The sequence below is a fragment of the Pyrgilauda ruficollis genome, unplaced genomic scaffold (genome assembly GCF_017590135.1).
Source record: "Pyrgilauda ruficollis isolate IOZ18807 unplaced genomic scaffold, ASM1759013v1 scaffold12, whole genome shotgun sequence".
NCBI lineage: Eukaryota > Metazoa > Chordata > Aves > Passeriformes > Passeridae > Pyrgilauda > Pyrgilauda ruficollis.
In genome coordinates this window covers 7,827,472-7,852,166 of record NW_024510321.1, presented here as the reverse complement: position 1 = coordinate 7,852,166, position 24,695 = coordinate 7,827,472, and the positions used below count along the sequence as shown (strand labels likewise).

Genomic DNA, 24,695 nt, shown 5'->3' with positions numbered 1-24,695 from the left:
GAGTAAGACAAACTAACTCTAAAAACTGCATCTAATCCCCCCATAAAGCCATAGGACATTGGTACTTAAATTCAAATTTTTTCTTGGGGTTAGACACAGTACTATGTTACATAGTTAAAAGTACATAAAATCATGGCAGAACAGAAAATAGTAATGAATAGGTAAGAAGATTCATTCTCATTTTCTTGAAGAACTAAATTTCCTTTCTGTTTTATCAACTGCATTCAAAACAAAGTTAATAACACTGATTTACAAATTCTTTTCTAAACCCAAAGAGCAAGAAGATTTTTTTTTATACTGATAATAAATAACATGTCTAAATTCCAGAAGTTCTGTGAGAAATAGAAACAAAGCATTTAGAAAAAAAGAAAAAAGTAAACTTCCATTACCAGACTTCAGGACTGACATTTCCCTTGCAAGGCAAGAAGCTGAAGAGATTTGTTCAACTGTATAATAATGCATCAACAAACAGAAAAATGCAAAATTCCTAACTAAAATCCTCAATAAAAATGGAAAATAAATTCTTCTCTCATTTGTTTTGTGTAAATGCATTAATCATCTGCAAGATAAGAAGGCCTGTAAGATGAGAACACATTTTGAAAATGTGCAAAACATCTGGAGACATGGTAAATGAGCAAACAAAATGAATACCTGCACAAGCCCTGGAGGTATAATATTTGCAGCAAAGTTCTTGTTTAGGTACCAATCCTTAAATGTCAGTTGGAATACAGTACATTTTGTTACTGACTCCACAGTTTAAATTTAGTAACTTACATAAAAATATTTCTCTCACATGTATCTGACAGAATAATTTTCCACTCTTAAATCCGACCATTCTTTTTTTTTTTTTTTTTCAGTTTTTCTAAACATTAATTTTCATGAGCTGTCCCTTTTGGGAGAACCTCCTGGTGCCCTCAAACTGTTTTGTCTTTGCACCTCAGTTTGTCTTTTGTATATTACTAAATATGTGAGGTTTTATAATTTTTTTTACCGTAGCTTCAGCATGCTGCTAGAACAATGAGAGTAAAGTAGCATAATTTTTCTGAAGACTAAGGGCTAACCCTATCAGAGATCATGTCCTCACTGCATAGATCTATCATTATGTCAACCTATTGGATAGGGCAGATGTTTGGAAACCCCTAAGCAAGCATCACAGATTATCAAATTACTCTTTTCCAAGTAGAGCTGCATTTGCATAATCTCTATACTTTCACTTATTGTCACTATTTAGCCATCAGTCTGTAGTCACCATCACAACCAGCACTTTCAGGTCATGTGGCATCCTCTAGTCAGGCACCTCTTACAGTAACAGACAAAGGTGCTCAGCAGTTTTGTGGCCAAGGCCAGTAATCTTTTCACCTGCTAAAATTCAGATCCAAAACTTCAAAAGTGTAAAAAATCACCAAGCAAATAAATAAAAAATGGGGGGAGGGATGATAAGAATGTATCCCTTTGCTATCTCCTTGGAGCAGCCTGTGTTTGCTGACTTCCACTGTGGTGCCAGGAAAGAAGCTAAAATCCAAAAGCATTCCTGCACTGGTGTCAGTGGGTGGTGGATTGGTTCTTAAGTCTTCTCTTTCCTGTTTTGAGCTTTCCAAGTTCCAATAGTACCAGTCAAATCAAATTTGACAATTAGATGAAGGCTCTGTAAGTGCCAAAGTTTGAGCCTGAAATCCCTATTTGAACATTAATACCCTGCTTCGAAGAGTTCCATCTCCTCCAAGCGCACCTCCAAAAAGAATTCTGTGTATTTGTCCTCACTGAAATGTAATTTGAGTTCATGGTCCAACAGTCATTAGTACCAGATTTGAGCAGTGCTGAATTACAAAGAACTACAAACTGTCTCTTGATCAAGTGCAGACAAAGCATCTGTAAAACTACCCCTGTGTCCAAAGCAGAGAACATACCAAACTTGATGGGTTTGCACCAATTGTCAGAGAATGGAAAATACTTGATCTGATGTCGAGTGATGACAATGACACTTTGTTACTCATTAAAACTTTCTGAATAAAAGAACAAAGAGAATGACTTTATACCAAGTCAATGTGTTTTGCTTCATCTGTCTGCAGCATTTTGATTCAGTATTAGGAACAAAAAGTTTGGGTTTGGGTACTTTTGAAACATGGCCTGGATCAGAAGCTGATTTTTATTTTTGCATAAAACTGTTAAGTCAAGTGTGGTGTTCTGAACTACTGAGACAGCCACCACACATATGGTCACAGCCCAAAGTATCAGTGCTTAGCAGTAATACTGAAAATGCAGTCTGCTTCTAACTAAAGGGTTATTCAAAATGTGACTTGAACAGCATCTTCTGTCAAAGACACGTTTTTTGCTCAGACATAAAATAATTGTGCAATTCTAATGACTCACTGGGAATTCACAGGATGTAAATTCTTTCAAGTTTTGTAAAAGAAATGTTGCTAATAAGCAGCAGGAACATTATTTGAATGATTATATAAGAAATGGCTATTGTGAGACATTTTGATAATTTTTTTTCCTTTCTCTTAGCAATAGAGGAAACAAACATACAGAATACTTGAGATAATCACAGATCTCAGGCTTTATGTCTTGTTGAGCCTACACAGTTAATATCACTTCTAAACAGATAAAATTCATGCAAGAAATACCTAAAAGAGCTAAGCTGGAGTTTAGAAATGTTTCCTTCTAGGGAGAACAGTAACATACCCTTTTTAAAAATTCCCTTGGGGGTTTCTAATGAAATTAGAATGAAAATCTTAACAGTGACATAATGTACATTAAATACAATGTATTGAAATTGAGGTATTTCAATACTTTAAATTCATGTAAGTGAGATAATTTTGATGATAATGTTTTCTGTTATGGATATTGCTTGTTTCCACAAAACTAAAAGCAATACATTGTTTCACTTTCAGGATCTTACTGGTAACTCACATATTGCAAGGAGCATTTTGGTAGTTTTCAGAGTTTTTCTGGGTTTCCTCAAAATTTAATGTATTAGCTATGTCTGCGACAATGCTGACCCTTTTATCAATATTTAATGCAATTTATATTCCAAAGCAATAGTTCCTAGTTCAGGTATTTTAAAGCTTTGCAAAACTCTTTTTAGTTAGGAAAATATTGTCTTGTAAATAAAGAGATGGGGCTTCTGAACAAGGCAAAACAATTGTTCAAGCTTTTTCCTGGTCTATGTGACTATCCGCACTTTGTGAGTGTGCTCCACCTCACCTATGGAGGGATATCAAAACCATGGGTTTTTTTCTCTTCACGTAACTTTCAACCTATTTAAATGGATTTTAATATTTATGTTAGACATCCAGTGGAACAGTATTTGGGTGCCTGTAGCTGATTTGCTAAGAAAATCCTTTCTAATTGAATGCCGTGGTGTTCATGAATATCAGTAAAACACATCTTTTCATGTGTGTTTGCATATAATTTTATAATTTCATGTTGCACTCATGAAGGGGAGTTCTTTGTTATTCAGATTCAGATTAAAGCAAGATTAAAAATTTTGTGACTTCTTTTTGTTTTTCTTTTTTTAAATATACCATCTTTGGGATTTGAGAACATCTGAGGATTTCAAGTAATACCAATAATATTTACTGTCTTCCTGTACAACTGTAGAAGAGAACACAACATAAAAGTGAGGCATAACCCAGCAAAGGACTTTGCCAGTTTTTCATAGCAGAAAACTCAGAGTTCAAGAGGAAAGAGCTTCTATGGAACAGAAAAGGTTAAAAAAATTTAAGAGTGCATTACTTCCCTGTTCACAAGCACCAACACAGAATCTATAAATAGTTTGAAATATAAATTAGAACAAGTTTCATGCTAAGAGATCAGAAATCGTGATTTATTTTCTCAAAGACTTTATACTCACAATCTCATCTCCTGGCAACCAATATCCTTCTTGCTCAATACCAGCTTTTGACCCTTTACACCCCACGGTCAGGGTTTCCACAATGAGACCATCCTTGACTGCTAAACTCAGCTGACGTGTGGTTTCTTTTGGATGCATACCATGGACTCGAGACATATACCTGCACACAAAGCACAAAAGTCTTTTAGTGTTAGTTTCAAATTATAAAATGTGTCAGCAAAATAGACACATTTTCAAATGAGTTAAAACAATACACATTCTAAGTTTTAGATTGTTTATAAACAGTCAAAATTTATATAACTTCACCCTTTCCTTCACATCAGCTTTTATCCTCTTGCAGCTTTCATGTACAAATTTAGACAAGTAGTAGCACAGTAAACTCCTACCAAAAAAATCCCAAAATTAACACATATGGTGCTTAGGCTTGTCTCTGCCACATCCATTTGTGCCCTGTAAATTACTTTAAACTTGCATTTCTCTAACACCTCCTGTACAGCATACATAATACGGAATGTACCAATGAATCTATGTGATGCTTGTGTGTACAACACATTTATGAAAAATGCGAAATTTATATATCACGTATGAAAACTCAACAGCTCAAGTTACTGTGCTAAGTGGTTTTTCTCCTTTTCTTGAGTCAACCACAATGATCACACTGTGACAAACTGCCTGGGTGAGAAAAAAAACACATGTAGCTTTAACTGTGTATATACATGAGATTCAGCTGTGTAATGTTGACCTTTATCCAGAATAATTTGCTTCTAGGCCAACACCAAATATTAACTTGGAGTAAACAATATAAAATTATCTTCTCTCAAATAAAGATGACCTATCTGCCTTAAGGTCATTACAATCCAGGTTTTTTTAACAAAATTCTGAGAACATATCTAGAAGTTGCTGCACACGGAGAGCTGCAATTGCATGCAATCAGCAGATACATGAATTGACTTGGAACCAATTATTTTGTGGACAATATTTTCCTAGTTATGGATCTCTTAAAGTTACAGACCTCAGAATTTCTCTCCATTTTTGTTTCTCCAGGTACTCTGTCTTTACCTGCTTCCTAAGAGAGAAATCTGTAATTTGCCTGCTTTAAGACAAAGCTGTCAGCTGTAGTATCCTGCTTCATAATGAATTCCAGCAACCACGATTCCTTTGTGACTGTCATCACAAATACCTTCACAAAAATGTAATTATGATCATGAGCAAACTCAAGAAAGATTTATTTTAAAGCAGTAATATTTAATTTTAAAAAAAAGAGAGTTAAATCAGTTCAGATTTTTTTTTTTAATAACATGGCTGACAGGAATTTTTAATGACTTAGAAGTTACAAACTTATAATAAGGAGTGAGGACCACCCCAATGGTCAAGTCTTCAATCAACCCCTCCCTTTGAAGACATCTGCCTTTTAAACTTCTTATTGTTTTGTTTGAATAAAGGTCTTTTCCTTTCCTGCTTTCTCTCTTAAGCTTTTGCTGGAACTGGTTTATGCTAATCTGATATTTTTGTTTTGCTCTAAACTGTATATAAAATAGTATAGTAGATTTCTGACTGAGGGGAAGTATATATTTGTATAGTAAATTATACAATAATCAGAGCAGCACAGGGCATTCATGGATTTCTGTGTGGTATCAGAGGAATTTACATAAATGCAGCATGTTTGCAGGATCTTGGGGTTTATTTTCTTTAGGATAAAAACTCTTAGAAGCAGATGATGCTATTTACCATATTTTATAATGTCTACCATAACATGGTCCAAGCCTAATTGGTGTGTGCACTGTATACAGGATAAGCAATTGATACAGAAATAACAATATACTGTGCAAGTCTGTGTTCCAAGCTAATATATATGAATCCTCTAGTGGTTTGCACATAGGATCAAGGGCCAAAATCAGAAGATAAGGCACTTCAGATCTGTATCACCTTGGCTGGATACTCATCTGCCCAACCTGATCCCCCTCTACTTCTACAGAAAACAAAACTCAACATGAGTTCAAGTGAGATTAAACACCACAAATAAGTTTTCAAAGTTATCCAGACTCCAAGGTCTAAACCAGGCAGAGACTCAAGTCAATTTACTTCACTTTCAAAGAGAGTGCAAGTGAACACCACTGGTCTATTGCATGAAGTGTTGAAGCTTTAAAGCCACACGAAAACAACTCATTTGCTTATATAATCATGTTACATGTATTTCATGTGTGTGTGCACATATGGACATATTTATGCAAACACAACTAGCTTTTTGAAGTGGAAATTATCTTTCTCAACATTTGCTAATGTTACTCTTTTTTCACCAAATCTCCATTTTTACTCAGTGCTAACAACCTCCCCGACAGAGCCATAGCATTCACGTGTCTGTAATTAATTAAACTCCTTAACAGGTCTCAAAATACAGAGAATGGGCTAACTATCATTCATCCTGTTCTATTAACAGAACAAATCAGACCCTGAGCACAGAAGTGATTTTCCTACTCATATGGTGGGCTGCTATAGGTCTGAGAACAGAAATCAGGTATTAACCCAGTGCCATAACCTTCAGGGTATCCTGCTGAAAAATCTATGTATTTTGCACTGCACCACCCCTAGTTGCAGAAACACAGCCCTACCAAATTCTTAAATGTAAGCTACAGGTTTCTTAAATGTAAGCTACAGGTTTCATGATTTCTCACTCTTATCTCTGAACAGAACAGATATATAATACAAACCAAAAAGCCTTAAACCAACTCTAATCAGCTAAGAGGTTTAATCTGCCTATGTCCACTGTGGCAGGTTGTGCACTAGTGAAAATAGGCACAAGGCTCAGAATCGCCCATTTCTCAAATCCAATCTGTGTTCTCCACCCGAGTGAAAGTACTGCTACCAACTAAACTATCTCCCCATTTTCTTCAGCTGTAAATCAGGAGTAGTAAATTCCCAGTGGCTTTTTGAAGACTACTTTAGTCAGTGTTCAGACTGTGCCACTGGGGAGTCACAAGGGCTATGTTTTCTATTTTTAAAATAAAATGCTATCAACTTTCACAGCAAAGAACACACATGTAAAGAGAATAGTTTTACTTCAAAGAGTAGAACTGCTGTTAGAAAAATGCACCCTCCCCCAGATTTTTACTTTATTAAAACCTGTGAAGTGTACGTGACTAGATATTCACAAATACTAGAAAACAGCACTGTAGGATTTAGATGAAAATTTATCTTGTTTCTTTTCAGCCAGGACAGCAGGTAAGCAAAGACATGACTAAGGCACAGGACTCAAATCAGAAAAGATAGTTAAAGTTCTTTAATAATGAAATATGAAAAATTGTCATGACATGAAAAATGCTGAAAACACAGAATGAGTTAAAATTCAGCTCAGAGACAGAAAGCATGATGTTTGGAGTCCCAATTACTATGTCAGCCTCATTACTAGATCAGGGAAAAACAATATTGAAATTTTGCCTTTCTGCAGAAGTGACACCACTAATCCATGGAGTGCAAGTCCTGGCTCTGCATGCACTGAAGCATCTGGCACCAACAAGTTAAAAAACAAGTGCGGGAGATAAAGCAATCCCTGACTGCTGTTTCAACAAAAGCTGATTGGCCTTACCTTGGAAACTGGGAGTTGAAGGAATGGCTTGCTATGCTTTTGCCCAGTCCTTCATATCAACAGATTTGGGAGTGCAATATAACCCAGCCACGAGAAGTAAAGCAAATACACTCAAATGAGTGAGAATAAGGCAGAGAGATAAAGTAAAATCCTCTAAATCAGAAAACCAGCCCTAATCAGATAGGGGGCTGAAGAAACCATTTCAAAATACAATTTAACTGTGCTAATCCCTACTATATAAAATGAGGGTCTTTCTGATGAAAAGTGGAGGTTAGGCCTGATAATCTGCATGCTACATTCAAAATCTCACCAAATGAGGCTGCTTGTCTGCAGAATACAGAAGCAACTGAACTGCTACTGAAAATTAGAGTGTTTATAGATCAGTATTTTCTCCATTTATGAATGGACAGTGCAGATCCCCTTGACATCAGCACAGAAGAATCTAGGAAATCTAGCAAAATTACAGTTTTTGTAATCAACTTCTAAGGGCCTAATAATGCATGTTTTCAATTATTGCAATAGCACTTGGAAAGCAAAGGATAAGGATCTTTAGCATGGAGTTTGCTCATTACCACCTTTAAGCAAACCTCATTGCCATACCATCAAATGTATATTTAAATGCGGTGACCTTCAGAAACAAAATACTACCAACAGAATCAGGTAGATGCACATGTGCATCACACCTAATAGATGTGTGCATCTGACTGCTGGCAAAAGGAAACCTTTACAGGAGACTCACAGAGGAAAATAATAGATTTGTAGATTGTATATGGATGTGATGCTCATCTGTATTTAGTCACAAAATACCAATCAGAGAAACGTAAGAGAAATTTCAAACCTCCTCAGGACTGTAGTCAGGTATAAATAACAATAAAATATTGTCATATTCTTCAGTTTCTATTATTATACTATTAGTGTTACCCATCCTAAAGTCTTGACCACCTTTCAGACACCACAGAGAGAGCCCAAGGGGTCAGCACATGTGGAGGGGAGGTTCTCAGAGGGGCCACAGAGCCATGTGCTGCACACCCCACCTGAGCCACACTGAATGCTGGGCAGGAAAGATGTGCAGGGGAACCTGGTACAGGCTCTTCTCTTCACAGCAACAAAATCTCCTCTATCTCTTGCCCTACCAGTTGGCAAATGGATCTTGCCACCTCCCTTTGCTCCACAAACTGGACCATCGGAATACCTGATCCACCTCTAAATCACCTGCCTGCCCAATACGTAAGACATTCCAGAAGCACCAAAATCTGTCAGCATATCACCAATTCACTCCTAAAACTTCAAAATACTTTTCTCAAATTATCCAGTGTTCATAATGTCTATAAAAACTGGAATCTGTGCTTCATAACACACCTTAAAACTAAAGAAGGAAGTTTGGTTTCATCTTAGGGGTGTGGAAGAAGCAAACTCTAGAGCTGTGATCACCATGGGAGCAAAACAGACACAGAAGTAGCCAGCACTTGCAGGGGATCAGATGGTGAACTTTTCACCTACAGCTGTCACACAGCTCACAACTCCTGCCTGCTGCTCTGCAAGACACAGCATGAAGGTAAACCCTGTCTCAAAGAGTCAAATCTATATGGCTTCAAAATGCAGCATGGAAAAATATCTAACTTTGCTCCCAAAGAGACCTCTTGAGGGAATCTGTGGTCTAGTGAGAGGCAGAAAATTGTTTACATGGGCTCTGCTGTACTGTGGCCCAAATAAGAAAGCTGGGGAGGGAGGGGGGGAAGGAAGGAAGGAAGGGAGGAAGGGAGGAAGGGAGGAAGGAAGGAAGGAAGGAAGGAAGGAAGGAAGGAAGGTGACATAGGTATTTTAAAAAAATCTCAGTTTTTCTGAACCATAAGGAATTGCATTTTCAGCCACCTGAACTCAATCAGAAGAAAATAACTGAAAAAATGTTACAGCAAGGGTATCTGTACAAGACTGAAATAAAATACATATTGCAAATAGCTGCAAAAATACAAAAGTGCAGCAAGTGTAGGTAGATGTTAATTTTCATAGCAAACTCTGTAATCTTGGTCTGATCAATTATCTTTCTCTATGCTGGATGCCTCCACCCTGCTCAGTGCAAAGGGAAGTAGCAGCTTGCTGCTGTCAGCAGACTCTGCTGAGCAACTCATCCAGGGATGAGTTGAGAACTGATAAATTTGAGGTCTGAAAAACTGAGATCTGATAAAATTGGGATCTGAGAAATACAGCAGATCCCATTAAACTCAACTGAAAGTCTGCCATTAATTTTAAATGTTACCTACAGGTACAAAAAAAGTGTCCTAGATTCAGGGACAGAGCTTAAGGAATAATACATAAAATAGAAGGAAAGCAGCCAAAAATCTGTTCTGAGTTTTATATTGTCTTCCTACCTCTAGTGAGAAATTATGCCTTTTGCTTCAGTTTCAGGGCATGACAGCTATTTTATAGAAGACCCACACATTTCTTTTAAGAGTTTTTTAAAAGTAATTTGCAAAGAATAGGCCAGTTGGTCATACTGAAAAAAAAAAGTTGAAGAGATGGCTGTGATTAAATTTTTTTTTTTAAAGAAATACAGCTCCATGACCTAAGAACTTGAAATACACAGGCTCAGATCTCAGGAATCCATCAGCTCTCCTTGTGGAAAGCCAGGTGAAGATCTGTGCTCACAGCTGTATCTCAAGGTCTCAGCTCTGAAGCTCAAGTTGCCTGTTTCCACCATGTAGCACCCTGCTACCAATCAACTCCCATAAACACAGGCTAAACATTCTGGGTATTTGACACAGATAGTCCCTGTTTGACAAAAACTGAGAGCTGGTCTGAGAGGTGAAGGCAGCACAGACACGCAGAGAAGAGGAACTGGCCACAGTGGGGACACAGCAGCTCGCTTTTGTTTTCTGGGATCCTTTTTGATGTATTTACACTTTCTGAAGTTTCAATTACGGATTATATTCACTAAGATAAACACAAGCAAGGTACAGTGTTCTTGCTGTGTATTTGTACTCCACAATGAGATGCAGGTATACAAACAGGCTGCATTTGATTTCCACTGCACTCCACATACCAACAGCACATGCACAGACCACGCAGGCACTGACAGCACTGCTGCCTCTGCAATAAAATACTTCTTACATGATCTACGTTTCATGCAGTCCAAAATTCCAAGAAATCATGCATTTACTTTTCCCTCTGACATCAGTATCTGCAACATTCATTTGGAACACACATATACGATCCAAGCAGGAAATGTTTTTAAAATTTGTTTCATCTCTCCTTTGTAGTCTAGAAAGTCAGAATGTGCATAAATGCAAAAACTAATTTTGTGCAATGTTTTTGTAAAACAAAAAGAATGCATAAACTTGATAGTACAACAGTGAAATCCAGCAGTGCAACTAAATTCAGATCTGCCTGACATTTGTGCTGCTGCTGCTAAAAGAAGCTAAGGAGTGATCTTGTTTGTGCATGTTTTAGATATCCCAGGCACCACGCATGCACCTACAATGGTAATCACCTGGGTCATTTCAGTAAAAAAGCACAGTAATGTTAACCCAAGTAATTCTCTTATTCAGTAATTTAAACTCCTACTCCTACAATTTCTCTATACACTTTAGATTGTGTAACCCACCAGCATGACCACAAAAAGCAAGTAATTTAGGTACCAAGTCATTCAACCCATATCCAGAAAATCTCGCCACCACTTTTCTACGGAGGAACTTATCTAAGAAAGAGGTCTACTCCCATTTTTCCAATCTAAAAGCTCATATGTGACACTGCTGGTAATGCACTGAGCACGACTGGCAAACAAGCACTAATCATTCAGGGACACTGCATGCACAAATGCTCGTGTAGCTGCAGGGCCACTGCTCCACCCTGCTCCTTTCTTTGGATGTGCTAAAGAGACAAAGTATTACATGACTCAGAGTGTAACATCCTAGCTAATACCTTGCAAATGAAATATTTAATCAGCTCATATCCACCATCTCAATTCAAACATGTTAAAAAAAAATGAAGATTTGAATGCTTTAATGATTCCATTTTTTAGAGCTTTCCATCTAATTTAATGTTCATTCTTTTCTGGGTCAAAACCTTTCCTTTTTGTTTTTGGGGCTGTTTTTTTCTGTGTGTTTTTTTTTTTTTGTTAGATTGCTTTCAGTCTAGCTGAGTTTCAGAATCATCACTCTTTCACACAAATGTTCACCTTATTGCCATCTAGGGAACAGCACAACGGCTGGAAAAGCCATCAGGGCAGGGCTGCTGCTCTTGGTGATGATATTGTTTATATGAATGGGAATATGAAACCACAGCCTAAAATAGATGGTATGAGTAGTGCTTTGGAGATCATTCTCTCTCCACTGATTACAGAGAAAGCCTTGATGAGCACTTCAGGTCAGATAACAAGCTGTTAAATGGCCATGTCTCACTCATTTTTATCTCTTACTTCTAATAGAAAGTCACATCTATTTACAGCAAAGAAACCAAACATAAGCTAGAAGTTCTACTATCAAATATTACGAAGATGTTATGATTTGAGCAAAAAACGTAATTGTTGTGACATAAATATTGGTTTGCTTTTAATAATTAGAAATAAAGTTAGCCTTTTCTGTATTTTTCCATGTAAACTTATACAATTTCAAGAGGAATATTAATAGAAATATGGAGTACATGAAAATGGGGACAGTGGTTTTCAAATCAGTTCCATCCCTTTCCTTCCCAATATTCCTATTGGAGCTCATACTTTGCATGTATTGTATTAAACATTGCATTTTACAACTTTTACAGTAACACTCAGTAAGGAGAGTTTAATTGAGCATGCATTTATTAACAAACATTAAACAAGGAGTATGGCTGTGGTTAATAACAATGTGTTTGTGCTGTTAGTGTGAATCATTTTATTTACCATATTCATGCTCAGCCCAGAGATGACTTCACCTACTGAATCAATGAAGAACATTGACCTCTGAGACAGAAAAAAAAATATGCCACTCTAGCAATACCATGTAAGAGCATTCCTAAGAGAAGAATTACCAGATAAGGAAAACTGATCAAGCAAAATTTGTCAGGACATCTGAGCACCTATTTGTTTTTTGCAGAGTGAACTGTAGGAACAAGATGTTACTACAGTAATATTTCTGATCAAAGCAAATACAGAAAAAACTCCACCTCAAGCTCTAGTCCTCAACAAAATACCCATTAATGCTAAACCCTTACAGGTATAATGTTTGCACAGCCAGCTACAGCATCCTTCCCCTCCTCTGTATTCTGCAGGAAAAAAAGGCAGCGAGGCTGGAGCAATCTGTCAGTCCCTGGTGAAGAGTTTTCCACACCAGGCACTGAATTAGTCTTTGACAGCCAGCACTGGAAAGCAGTCCCAGCAATTCAGGAAGCAACGGGGGACAATGTGTCAAGTACCAAGTTGAAGGAAAAATCATCCCTAAGAAATTACAAATAACACTGTTTAATACATGTGCACTTCTTTTTATGTATTCCTTTAACCAGTTTAATTACCATGATTAAGTAGAATTGTTACACAAATTGAAGAAATAAACGGAATCAATAAAGGAGCTCAATGGGAAAAAGAGTAATTACTAATATACATTATAAACTTAAGATAACACTTCAACCAAATCTATTTATATAGCAATTTTAATTCCACCACTACTCCAAGCAAATGCAGATAGGTTCTTCACAGACTTTTTGCAAGAAAAGTTTACATTTTTCCCTGTAATTCCTGTTTCCACTCTCTTTAGTCAATTATGTCTAAAGGCAGCACTTAAAACAAACCATTAATACAAGCAATATTAAAACTAAATAATATCCAAACCAAAAAATCATTCCAAAATCTTAAACAAAATTAAGATTAAACACCCTATAAACAGATAGATAAAAGTTGTATGGTGAATGTATCTATCTACAGAGAACACAGGTGAAATTCAATTAACATAAGCCATTGTGAACATCCCTGGTGCAATTAAATCACATCTTTCATTCATTCTTAAGATTTTTACAAAAAGTGTTTAGCTTAGTTTCTCACTTTTCTTTCAACTTTTTTTTTTTTTAACCTGGGTATTAAAAATCATTATTAGCTTAGTGAATATTATCTCATTTCTCAGTCTCAGTACAAATTTATAAGCAAAACTTGTTATGATGCAATAGTAGGTGAGAACCCCTGTACTCTTCTGCACATATGCAGCTCTCAGTGTTTTTTTTGTTCCTTTATAGAATATAACTGAGCTTTTGAAAATATAAAACAAATTTAACCTGAAATCATAATTTAACCTCACTGCAAAGCCATCAGTATAAGAAATTAATGTGTCAAACAAGTCAAGCATTTTGGTGTCCAGCATATTTCTCTGCAATGTATTGCTATGCTTGAAACTGCTAGTTATGCACCCAATAATACAATTTTTATATATGACCAAAGTAGTACTTGTACTAAAAATTATGTTATTAGGGAATCAAATTATCATTTTTAGACTGGTTTTGTTTTATTAATATAATGATTTTTAACTAAATCAGTCAAGAAATTGCTGAAAAAGCTGAGAAAACTTTTGTTTTCTGCAGTATTATCTCTGACTAAGGATTTACAGGCCTTAAAACTCCAAACTCAGTTCATTATCTTGATTTAACATAAAATAGTTTTCTGAAAACAGAAAAACTCCACATTGGTTTGGAGCTTAAAGAAGTAGCTGAAGTTTATAATGAGAAACAGAAAACAGAAAACACATGAGGAGGTATTGAAAACTAAGAGTTTTCTACCCTGTCACCACCCAGTGATGAATTCTCTAATGCATATTATCTGTAATTCTGCCAATCCAATACAAACTGAAGTCAGTTTTCTCACAGGTGAACACTGCATAGACAGGCTGCCTCTGAAGCAACTGTGTGGACTGCTGAGGAAGTGTCATGCTTTTATTGTTGGACCTTGGACTCCACACTTCTGCTTACCCTTGCATAACTAGGAATTGCTATTACACTGCAGCACAATAAAAAATCTTCAGTGTACTGGCCAGGGCTTCAATAACACTGTTTGCTCCAAATAGTCACATTTCAAACATACATGAAAATGATGTACAGATATGGAAAAGGAGCCAGTAGCTCTGGTAAAAAGTGAACTGGGGTGATCACTGCATTTTCTTGCATAACAGGAGGATGTTCTACTTCAATCAGTTGTTTTCAGATAAGCCTACTTTCCAGCAACAAAAAGACAGATATTTTAGGGGAATGGCTTGACAATGGTTAAGAAACCAACAAAGCAAAACCCTCACTTCTAAGCTTGTATTTCAACCAAAGAAATATCAGGTGGTGAAATACTTATTTCCTTACAAAGTTTAACAACAGGATTATCTCATTATAAATCCAGAGTCATCTGCTCTTCTAATCTTTCCTATGGCCTAGTATTTTTGTTTCTGCATGACTGTTCAGTTGCAACATGCAGAGTACTAGGAATACTAGGAAGACTTAAATTTTCATCAAGAGTACTATGAATAGTAATAGATATTTTTCTAGTAAGTATCTAAGCTTCAAATAAGCAATTCTGTAAGAATCTTGTTCTTCCAATTTTTTTTTCTTACCATTTCATCACATATTCTTATTTATATACTTGTGTGATTATTCCCTAATTCCCATTCAAATTGCTCATTTTCTTATTTATACTCTGTTGTGTTTATTCTGTACCTGAGAATAAATTGGTCATTCTCAACTTTACTTTAATCACTGCTTCTATAAATTGTTTTATGTTAAAGTAGACAGCCTAGAAAAAGAACAGCAAAAGAACTAAGGCAACAAAACCAGATATATGAACTTCAACTCTTCTCAGACATTGACTAGAAAAATTCCAAAGACTGATATTTGGAGAGGAAATCCCCCTCCTAGGTCCAAATGTCAAACTGAGAGGGTCACATACTCAATCTACAACTGTTACCAACTCCATCTCAACTGTGGGACCAGAAAATCTCATTATTTTACAGTAATCTTTCATAGTGAGTAATTCCTTTCTGGCATGCTATCCCATCAATGCTGATTAATGTCAGTCTGCACAGAGCTAACAGAGCCTACTCGACACTGGCCCGGGATCTGCTCATTCCTGTTTGATGCTCTGACTTGGCTGCACCTATATTAAATTACAATATAGCAAGAATGAGTCCACAGAACAAATACAGGAAAAACAGCTATGATCATTTAGGGACCTAGTACTGGACCACCCTGTCTGAAAGCCAATTAAAGAAGAAGATGAAAGTCTTTTTATCTATTAATGAAAAAACAGTATTTTCTTGTATCACCAATGGGGTAAAACAGCTTTCTGATTGATGAAATGGATGGTTTCAGTATCACTTTATTTGAAAATATTGTGTCCAATTATAGCATATTCTAGGTAGTGGTCTATCCATCAGCTTCATTCCCTCCCAAAGTTGTGATACCTCTACTCTGTGTCCTACAGCCACTCCTGTTTTCATTCCCAAACGAACATTCTCAGGCTCCATTCTGGAGAAAGACAAGCTCTTCCTCCAAGGAAAAAGCAAAGCATGGCCCAGGGGTTGGTTTGCTCATGACAGAGAACCCAAAACGAACCATCCAACACTGGCTCCTTCTGCCAAGGGCAGCAGCCCTGCTGCAGCATGCTGTGTGTCCTCAGATGCCTGCACATGGAACTATCGTGTCTCCATCTTCAGGTTTCAAGAACAGCATTGCTGTGGGCTGTGTTATTTTTGGCACTTTGAACTGAGGAACCACACACACGTATAAAACAAACAAAGAATATGCCAGGGCCAAAGAAACACTCTGTGAGCCAAGGGCAACGAGGTGCAGCCCCAGCATAAATGCTCCAGAGAGTGCCAGGGCATTCCCTGTCACGGTACATAGAGATGGAATAGACACAGCCTATGTAAGTGAGAAAAAGAGAAGCTAATCGACTTAATTAATCATGAAATGCAACAAAGGGAGAGAGAAAAAAAATTCTGTCAACAAAGGGAGAGAGAAAAAAAGGAAGGATGTGCAGAAGAAAATTATGTTTTGGTTCTTACATTTGGTTCTCTACATATTCTTTGGTTCATTCCATTAGTCTTCATGGAATAGTTTAGAAACCAGAATAATTATCTGTTTGCAATAAAAAAAATCTTGAAAGCTGCCAATAATAGTTCTAGAATACCAGATTTGCCAACTGGGAATGTTAATAACATTAACTTAATAGCTAATGAACTATGAACTAATCATAAAGATTATTAAATGTTCATATATTGCTACTGAGGAAACCAAATATTTTGTGAGAAAAGGGGTATATATTTAATTAATACTTAATTAAATCTTAGGAGTCCAATTACCTGTAAGGGAATTATGAAGAAAACACTATAAAAGGAACTGGAAGATTGGAATAGCCAAAAAGAGAACTTTAAAAACATGTCTGTACAGAAATACTTACCAATCTGCTATGCAACTGAATGTCAATAATTTATCCTACTCATCTAAATATGCATGCCTTTTTCCCAGTGTATTTTAAGGAATTTTATTCCATAGACTCAATTCTCGAGGTTACCCCAAAACCAGAACAGATGGAAGATAATGAGGAAAAAAACAGGAAGTCAAAGCATAGTTATGCTTTTTAACACAATTTAGGGATGAACAATTTGTCAGGCTGCACTCTTGACAGAGAATTCACAGGATATGGAAAGCCATTTCTTCACTAGTGCCTACAGCATGACTAATACTAATAATGCTCATTTAAATAATTGATACACTAGGGTCAAATTAACCCAATATGAAGTCTAGACAAAAAAAAAAGAAGTCATATTTCTTGATAAATACTTCTTAGAAATGCAATTTTGTTATTAAGAAATGTGGTGATTTATAAGTATTAGCTAGTTCTTGTAGCCAAATTGTAAACTATTGCAATTCATTGACTTGAGATACTCAGTGACAATATAAACCAGGTGAGAATATTTATTTTCTGTATCTTTACAGAAATGCTACCACTGCCTTCAAACGAGCTCTATCATTACATAAAAATGCACTGAATATATTGAAACTTATGTACAAAGGTAGGAATTTAAATATATATTTTAAAGTCCTCTTCCAAAGGTAGTTTACATTCAAAGTACTCATTTCTTTAAAGTCACATCACTCTTGCTTCTTGTTAGTGTTGGTTTTCAGTCCTTCATTCAGTTTTCCAGTTACTGAAAAATGCTTCTCTCCAACCCATGGAAAGTGCATTTCCAACTATAATGTACCCTCACAGGAAGTCAGTAAAACTGCAGAATGCCTTTCATATGATGATTTATTGATTTATTTTTTTTCTGAGACATTGAGTCTCTGCAGTGTGGTCTATTCCCTACCAATGCCTCAAGTATTTATATAATACTCCAATTAACTCTGTCATATTCTTGCCATTTTCACAACTGCGTTTTTAATTCTTTACAAAACAGACACCTTTCTTATGTTTCTTATTACTTCTCTGCAAGCAATGGCTTTTCTAAAAAAATTGCCTGAAGTTCAAAAAGCTTACTAATTAATTTCTTAAAGGCTCTAACTTGCATATTCAAATCTTCCAAGTGACTCTTCCCTTGATGTAAGACAGTTTTCAATCACTTCTAATCACACATTTTTCTGTTCTTGCCTTTCCCCCTCATCAATTCAAAAAGCAAAGCATACTTGATCTCGTCTACTTTTAATTAAAGGGCCTCTTTCCTTATAGGTTTTTCCTGATAATATCAGAAGTACCTTCTAGTGCTCTAGGCTCCTCCTACACTATCCTCCTACTCTTATGTTCTCTACAGAAAATGCGTGCCTAGTTCTGTAGATTTTTCTTGTCTGCTCTCCATTGACAGTACCTTCTGGAAGTCTTCTTTTACCCAAGTAATCTTCTATCAATTATACTTAAAGTGTACAGGTAACAATTTGCATACTTGCATGCATTATATAAATTTGTCTGGTTTGCATATTGAGTTGAAACAGTTAATAATCTACAAACAATGAATCCTCTTTTTATATTATGAACATTTTCTCCCAGGTCATAAAAGTAAATGTCCCTTGAGATGTACATTGTCTTCTACTCAGAAGACTAAGAAAAGTAAGAATTAAATTAAATAAACAAGAATATATAAAGAAGAGGGAGACAACCATGCTGAATGCACATTAGGAGAAAAGCCAACAAATCAATTTGCTTAAATTAACAAACCATCCAATGAAGAAAGCAACAGCTCTTCATAGCAACTTGCTATAAAGGTGTTTAGACTAACAGGTCACAAAATACACAGGACAGCTTGTCTCTAGCAGCAAATGAATGCTTAAACCAGGAGAAAAGAAAATCCATTCAAAAACCAAATCATGAATCATCTTTTTAACATGTGACGTTATCTGAAAGTACCTATTTGTCATCCAATATATGACACATAGGAAGACTGTTACTTACCTTAAACATGAATTTATAAAAAAAAAATTCTCTCGCTGTTTTTGTGTATTCTTACTCAGGAATATTACATGCTTCCATAATGTCGCTGTCATTATTACTTTCTGTCAATCCCAAGAGGTATTAACACTTCTACAAAATGTTACTAGTACAAATAGTTAAACTTTCCTTATAGCTCCAACTATGTACACATGCTCATAATTTTCAATTTTGACCACTGGTTTTAAAAATTCTTAGTATTTTTATGCTTGCCTATATGCCCAGGCACTGACTGATCTTTTAAGGAATTGCAGCTGACCTGGCCAAATGATTTTCAGCCTGGAAGAATATATTAGTTACTCAGCTTTCATCAGAAGAGATATTCTGATGCCATGGTAATTTTGGAACTTTATTTTGAACATTATGTATTATGCATACTCATTTACTATGTCATCTGTGTTTCTTCATCAGCCACTGGTACCATACTGCAATTCAAAGGTCTTTATCATTTCCTTGTCAAAAGTTGTCTCCTTAGGAATGTCACATAATAGAAACTAGATCAGTGTTCATCACTCTTGTCACTGATGTGCATGGGGAGAATTTACAATGCCCAAGCACTTTTTAGATTACTCTTCACTGCAAACACCTTGTTCATCTTTCTCAAAGTACTAAGACTTCTTGCATTTCTGTTTAGTCACTTGTTTTTCTTCTGATTTGAAATGAGTCATACAATCTGGACCTAGACTTTTTAAAAAAATCAAACTACCCATCAGTTTCCAAGAGCAGTACTTCTTTTTCTAGCAGCTGATTATTTGTTTTCTCAACCTTGTTTGTAATGATTTGTCTGACCTAACTTTACCCAGCTAAATGTTTTTCCCACTATCTTAAACTAGGCATCTCTCATAAGAGTGGGATGAATTCCCAGCTAGACATGCCTGTCTCCCTTTATTACATCTAAAAAGAGCACAAACAGCTAACAAACTCAGCTAATATGTAGCCTAGAGCAAGTAATTTGAAATGTTAAAATGGAAAGTATACAGCATTAGTTTACCCACTCGTCTCCTTGGAGACATCATGAAAAAATATATATGCTTTAATGCATTCTAGAACTCCACTATGACCTCCAAAGTGAAATTCCCTAAAATACAATCTCCTTCCAAACCCTCTTGGAATTCCCAATCTCTGGAAAGGTGCTTTTCAGTTTAATGGTCCATTTTTCTTCTAGTAGAAGCCAGGTACACATTAATTCATGTGGGACGTCATCCTGCTTTCTGTGCTTCACTGCTCATTATGTTTGGAGAACCTGAACTGCTACACTTCTTCCACTTATGAAGCCAGTTTTGCTTGTCACTTCCACCCCAGAACTTCCAAAACTCTGTCAGTGGACCCTTGTCATGGGCCATATTTTAATGATTTTCACTTTGTTAGTCACCTGCACTGTTTATAACTCTCCTCGTTAGTGGTCTCTGCCTTCATTATCTGTTCACGTTGGTTCTGGCAACTGAAGAGTTGCCAACTGGTTACTTTAGTTCTTTTAAATTATTCATATTGATTACTTTGACAAATGTGACGTACATGTCAGCCTGGAAGTGCAGACAAAGCAGAGAGAGGTACAAAGCCCTCTGCTTTTATTACAGTGACTGCTACAAGTAATATTGTACACCTTTCTACACAGTGCAAGCTCCACAGAACAAAGAATATATATTTCTTTGTGTATCCAGCACCTAATGTACCTTGATGAATATTCTGACAGTATTAATCAAAGGTGATAATCATCTCATGTCTTCTTTAATAGCATTTTATGCACATCTCAGCAAATATGGCTTCTTATTTATTTGAGCAACCTAACAGTTCAGACTTCTCTTTGCCTTCTGGAAAAGTCCTACACCAGCCTCTCACATTTTCCTAAAGAAATAGACTATTTACAGATTTTAGTGCCCTTTTCTCCTCAACTGTTATATCTGTTTCTTATATTTTGAACAAGCTATCAACTCCAAAATGCTAAATTCAATTAAGTACTAAAAATGTTACATATTTCCTAAAGATGCTTATGCAAAACAAATACAGGGTAAGATCTCAATTCAATGAATTAAACCTCACTTTTGGATATTCAGGTGCTCAGTTTGGTAAATTTGATTTTTTATATATAATTGATTAATCAGTAACATAGAACTACATGTAACTGTTTCACAGTCTCTCACTATGTTTACTATCTCTGTCCCCAAGGGTTTTTAATAGCATCAACCATCCCCCTCACCAAGACTGTTTTGGGAGCAGGTCACTTACTTTGTAATACGGTCAATGTTAGCAATTTGCTTCTGGTTCCGGATTATTTCTATAGCTGCCCAAAGGTGCTGGATAGCCTTTGTGTCTGCCTGTCGTCTCTTCGTTAGGCGTGCCATGACCTGTTCACCTGGTCAGCTGCAGCCAAGAAATAAATAAAAAAAAATTCACCAAAAGTTAACCAAGAATTATAAAATAAATTACATGAAATATGATTACAAGGAAAAATGTATTGTTGCATAGGCATTCAATTTGTATATAACAACATGTTTTCAAGTGCTTAATGAGCAGTACAAAGTTAAAAAAAGTAATTTACATTACTGCTTAATGAGCAGTACAAAGTTAAAAAAAAAAATCCCTTTCACATCACATAATCAAAACGGAAGACAAAAGGCAAGAAGTAAAATATATTAAATCAATGGCAAATTTAGTTCATATCTCAGCTCCCTATATTTGGTACAAATGCAAAACTACCCCAGTCTGAATCTGCCACAGCCTCCTGCATTGCCTGAAGCCCTTAAAAAGGATGAGTGGTACTTGACTACATATAAAGCATAAGCACAAATTCTGACACAGAGAAAAAGCTGGACCCACAGTTTAACATCAAACACAGTCCCTGGAGTATTACCTTCATGTTCTTATCATTTACAGCTACTTTAAAGAAGTCCATTCTATGATGAGAAACCAGAAGTATATTTTCATGGATGATAAGTCTTTAAAAAAATATTTTGGAGCAGTTCCATTTTCTGTAACATGCTAAAACCCAACAGGGCCAAAGTGCTTCTGATGGCATTTGCCCATCTAACCAACCCTGAACAGGAACATAATGAGCATCTGGCTTTGTTTACAAATTTTCCAAAAGCTGGAGGCAATGAGTACAGATAAGCCATAAATCGCCTACAGCTCCACTACAGGCACAGAATCCCTTTTTAAAAGCTTAACGATGCATTTTGATCACTAAATAACTTTCTTCCATTGCCACCACTTTCTCAATGAAAAAATGACTGATTTATGAGTGCTACCAAGGTCTATAATTTATTTTAGAGCTCTGTCCTCGGAATGAACCCTGTGGTATGCACACAGATATTTGTAGCTAGCAGAATATTAACTTCAGTAACCCAAAATAATATAAAAAATGCAAAAACATTTCACCATCTGTGCAATGTTAAAGATGGGAATTTAAGTACTAAAAGTGTCCCTGCTCTCAAATTCAGAAAAATGAAACAGATTTGAGTATTCCATCAGTTGCAGCAATGTAATTTTCAAGTCTATGGGACCTACAGGTACTTATCAAAGAGGGCTCTCAAGTTTTAGATCTGATATAAGCTCGGCGGCACTCACTAACTTTACAGGTGCAATGAAATGAATGGCAACATTCCATTATTAAGGATAAGAAAATATTTAAAAGCATTATACTTTATGCTATGTAGCACATTTAAAGAAAAAAAATAAGGAAAATAAAAAAGATGATGTGAAGAGGTATGTACACGGCCAGGTCCGTGAGGCATTCCTGGCTGCAGGAGATATCAGGGAAGGGCAGAGCAGACCAGCACATGAGAAGATGTGGTGTGGTCACACATCGATCCCACATTTCAGCTTTAGAAATCTCCTCCCTCTGGGGTTTAAAGGAAGGGCAACTAGAGGGATCTCCCAGAAAAAAAAGGCCAAGAATACAGTTTTGAAGGAAGGATAAGAGGGAATGTGACAGACATACAGCTAAGAGTGACAGCAGTAGATAGCATCGCCTGACAATGATTCAGAGAAAGAAAGTCTCCATTGGGAACAGCAGGAAAAGACACTTCATCCCTGTAAGCTCCTCTGCATTCATTTCACAGAACATTAGGCTATTGCAAGTTAAAAAAAAGACCTGCTAATTTGCTAGAGAAACATATAACTATTTATAGAATTTAATTTTTAAGACAAATCGAGTAAAGCACAAAAGAAGTTAGATCTTAACACAAAATGCGACAATCTTTACAGATTGTTCTAGCACAAAACTTCTTTCCTAACACAGGCATGACTGAAAGATCATTCTTCTCATGCCAGCTCTCCACAAACCCTCTGTACAAAAGCTGTCAGACGATAAGGCAGCAAGCAAGCTGGACACGGGGTCTCTTGCACAGCATCACATCCCCATGCGAGGAGCAAGCGTTTGTCCTTCTTGACCCCCATAGCAGCGTGAAACAACAGACCAGTTCTCAGTTTATTTAGCAATCCCAACTCCTTTAAAAATAGCCCCTATTTCTGGCAGCCCAGCATATGGCTGCCGTGCCAGCGTCGCACCCGCGCAGGGGACAGCAGGGTTTTCTCTCACACCCCCGTGACGCTTGTGCCCCAGGGCACAGCACAGGGCAGGGTCCTGGGGAAGCCACCTGCCACCTCTGCCTGGTGCCATGGCCCCGCTGTGCAGCCAGAGGGAAGGCTGGCCTTTGGGAATTAGGAATTCCCACTTCTCTGGAGGGAGAAGCAGCCCATGCTCCATTCTGGAGGCAGGAGGAGAGAGAGTGAAGGAGCACTGTAACCACGAGCTCCTGAAGCCCTGTGGCTGCAGAGTGGCAAAGGCCCTATGGCATCACTGCTCCTTTTGGAATGGCTTTCAGAACAAATCTCCCACCAGCCCCTCGCCCCATCCTTATCGTGCTGTGTTGGCCTGAAGCACTCCCAGGCCGTGCCCTGGGCTATGGCTAACTCAGCCCTCAGGACAGGCATGCACCTCCCATCCCTGAATGCTGCAGGGATGTCACATCACTTGGCCCCAAAACACAAATTACCCCCCAAAACACAACCCATGTGGGTACCCCCTGATGGCTCCCTGCTGGCTGGCCCCTGCTCCCACTGCTTCACACACGGGCACGGCCATGGCTCTTCCCCTCTGTTTGTCTGGAAATAACAGCATAGGGACACACATGGGACACAGCAATCACATCTGTTGCATTTCCTTTTTTAAAATTCAAGATACAATAATTTTAGCAGGCGTTCTGCCTTCAAAGAATATACCTTTCACATTCATAACTTTGGTTTACTATTTAAGGGCACTTTCGTTAAACTCAAGAGTGACACTCTACTACTGAAATAGCAGCTCTTACACACCATACTGCCAAAAATACAAAAATAGGTGTTTTTTTTTTTTTTCCAAAAACCCAGACTACTTTAGTGTTATTTTAATCTTTTAATTCCATGGTGTAGAAAAAATATAGAGTCTTTTTACATTACAGAAAATGTTTAAAAGATTGTGGCATATTTCTTGCTGTTCATTGCAGTCACTCTACCTCTACAGTAAAACTAACCACAACAGTCTACTCCCTGCACTCCTGCAAAAATACAAGCAGTTTTTTATATTATTACAATATTTTAAAGGAAACTTGTATCCAACTGTTAATAGTTCATACAATGCCTTTGAGTGCTACTTCCAAGCAACAGAAAATCCTTCCAGCATCTCCACAGGAACACCTTATTCATGCAAATAGTAGTTTACATTTTAACAGGAGACATGTTAGAGTCTTGAATCTGTATTTATCACTCCTGATTATTTGCTCATGTGTGGGTTCACACACACACGCAGAGGAGAGAACAAGCATAAACATGCAGTGCGTGTGAGTATGCATAAAAATCTATGGCTC

The 24,695-nt window shown here is 36.9% G+C and overlaps 1 protein-coding gene across 3 annotated transcripts in view; it reads right to left on the bottom strand.

The window, feature by feature from the left end:
- ZMYND11 (zinc finger MYND-type containing 11) overlaps positions 1-24,695 on the bottom strand; it is a 104,387-nt gene that overhangs the window by 39,259 nt on the left and 40,433 nt on the right. For all 3 annotated transcript variants that reach the window (XM_041486952.1, XM_041486961.1, XM_041486971.1), the window contains exons 2-3: positions 21,079-21,213; positions 3,857-4,016 (exon numbers count right to left, since the gene is read on the bottom strand). In XM_041486952.1, coding sequence (XP_041342886.1) covers positions 3,857-4,016; positions 21,079-21,194 — 276 coding nt within the window. In that variant the 5' untranslated portion in view covers positions 21,195-21,213. The remainder of the gene's footprint in view (positions 1-3,856; positions 4,017-21,078; positions 21,214-24,695) is intronic.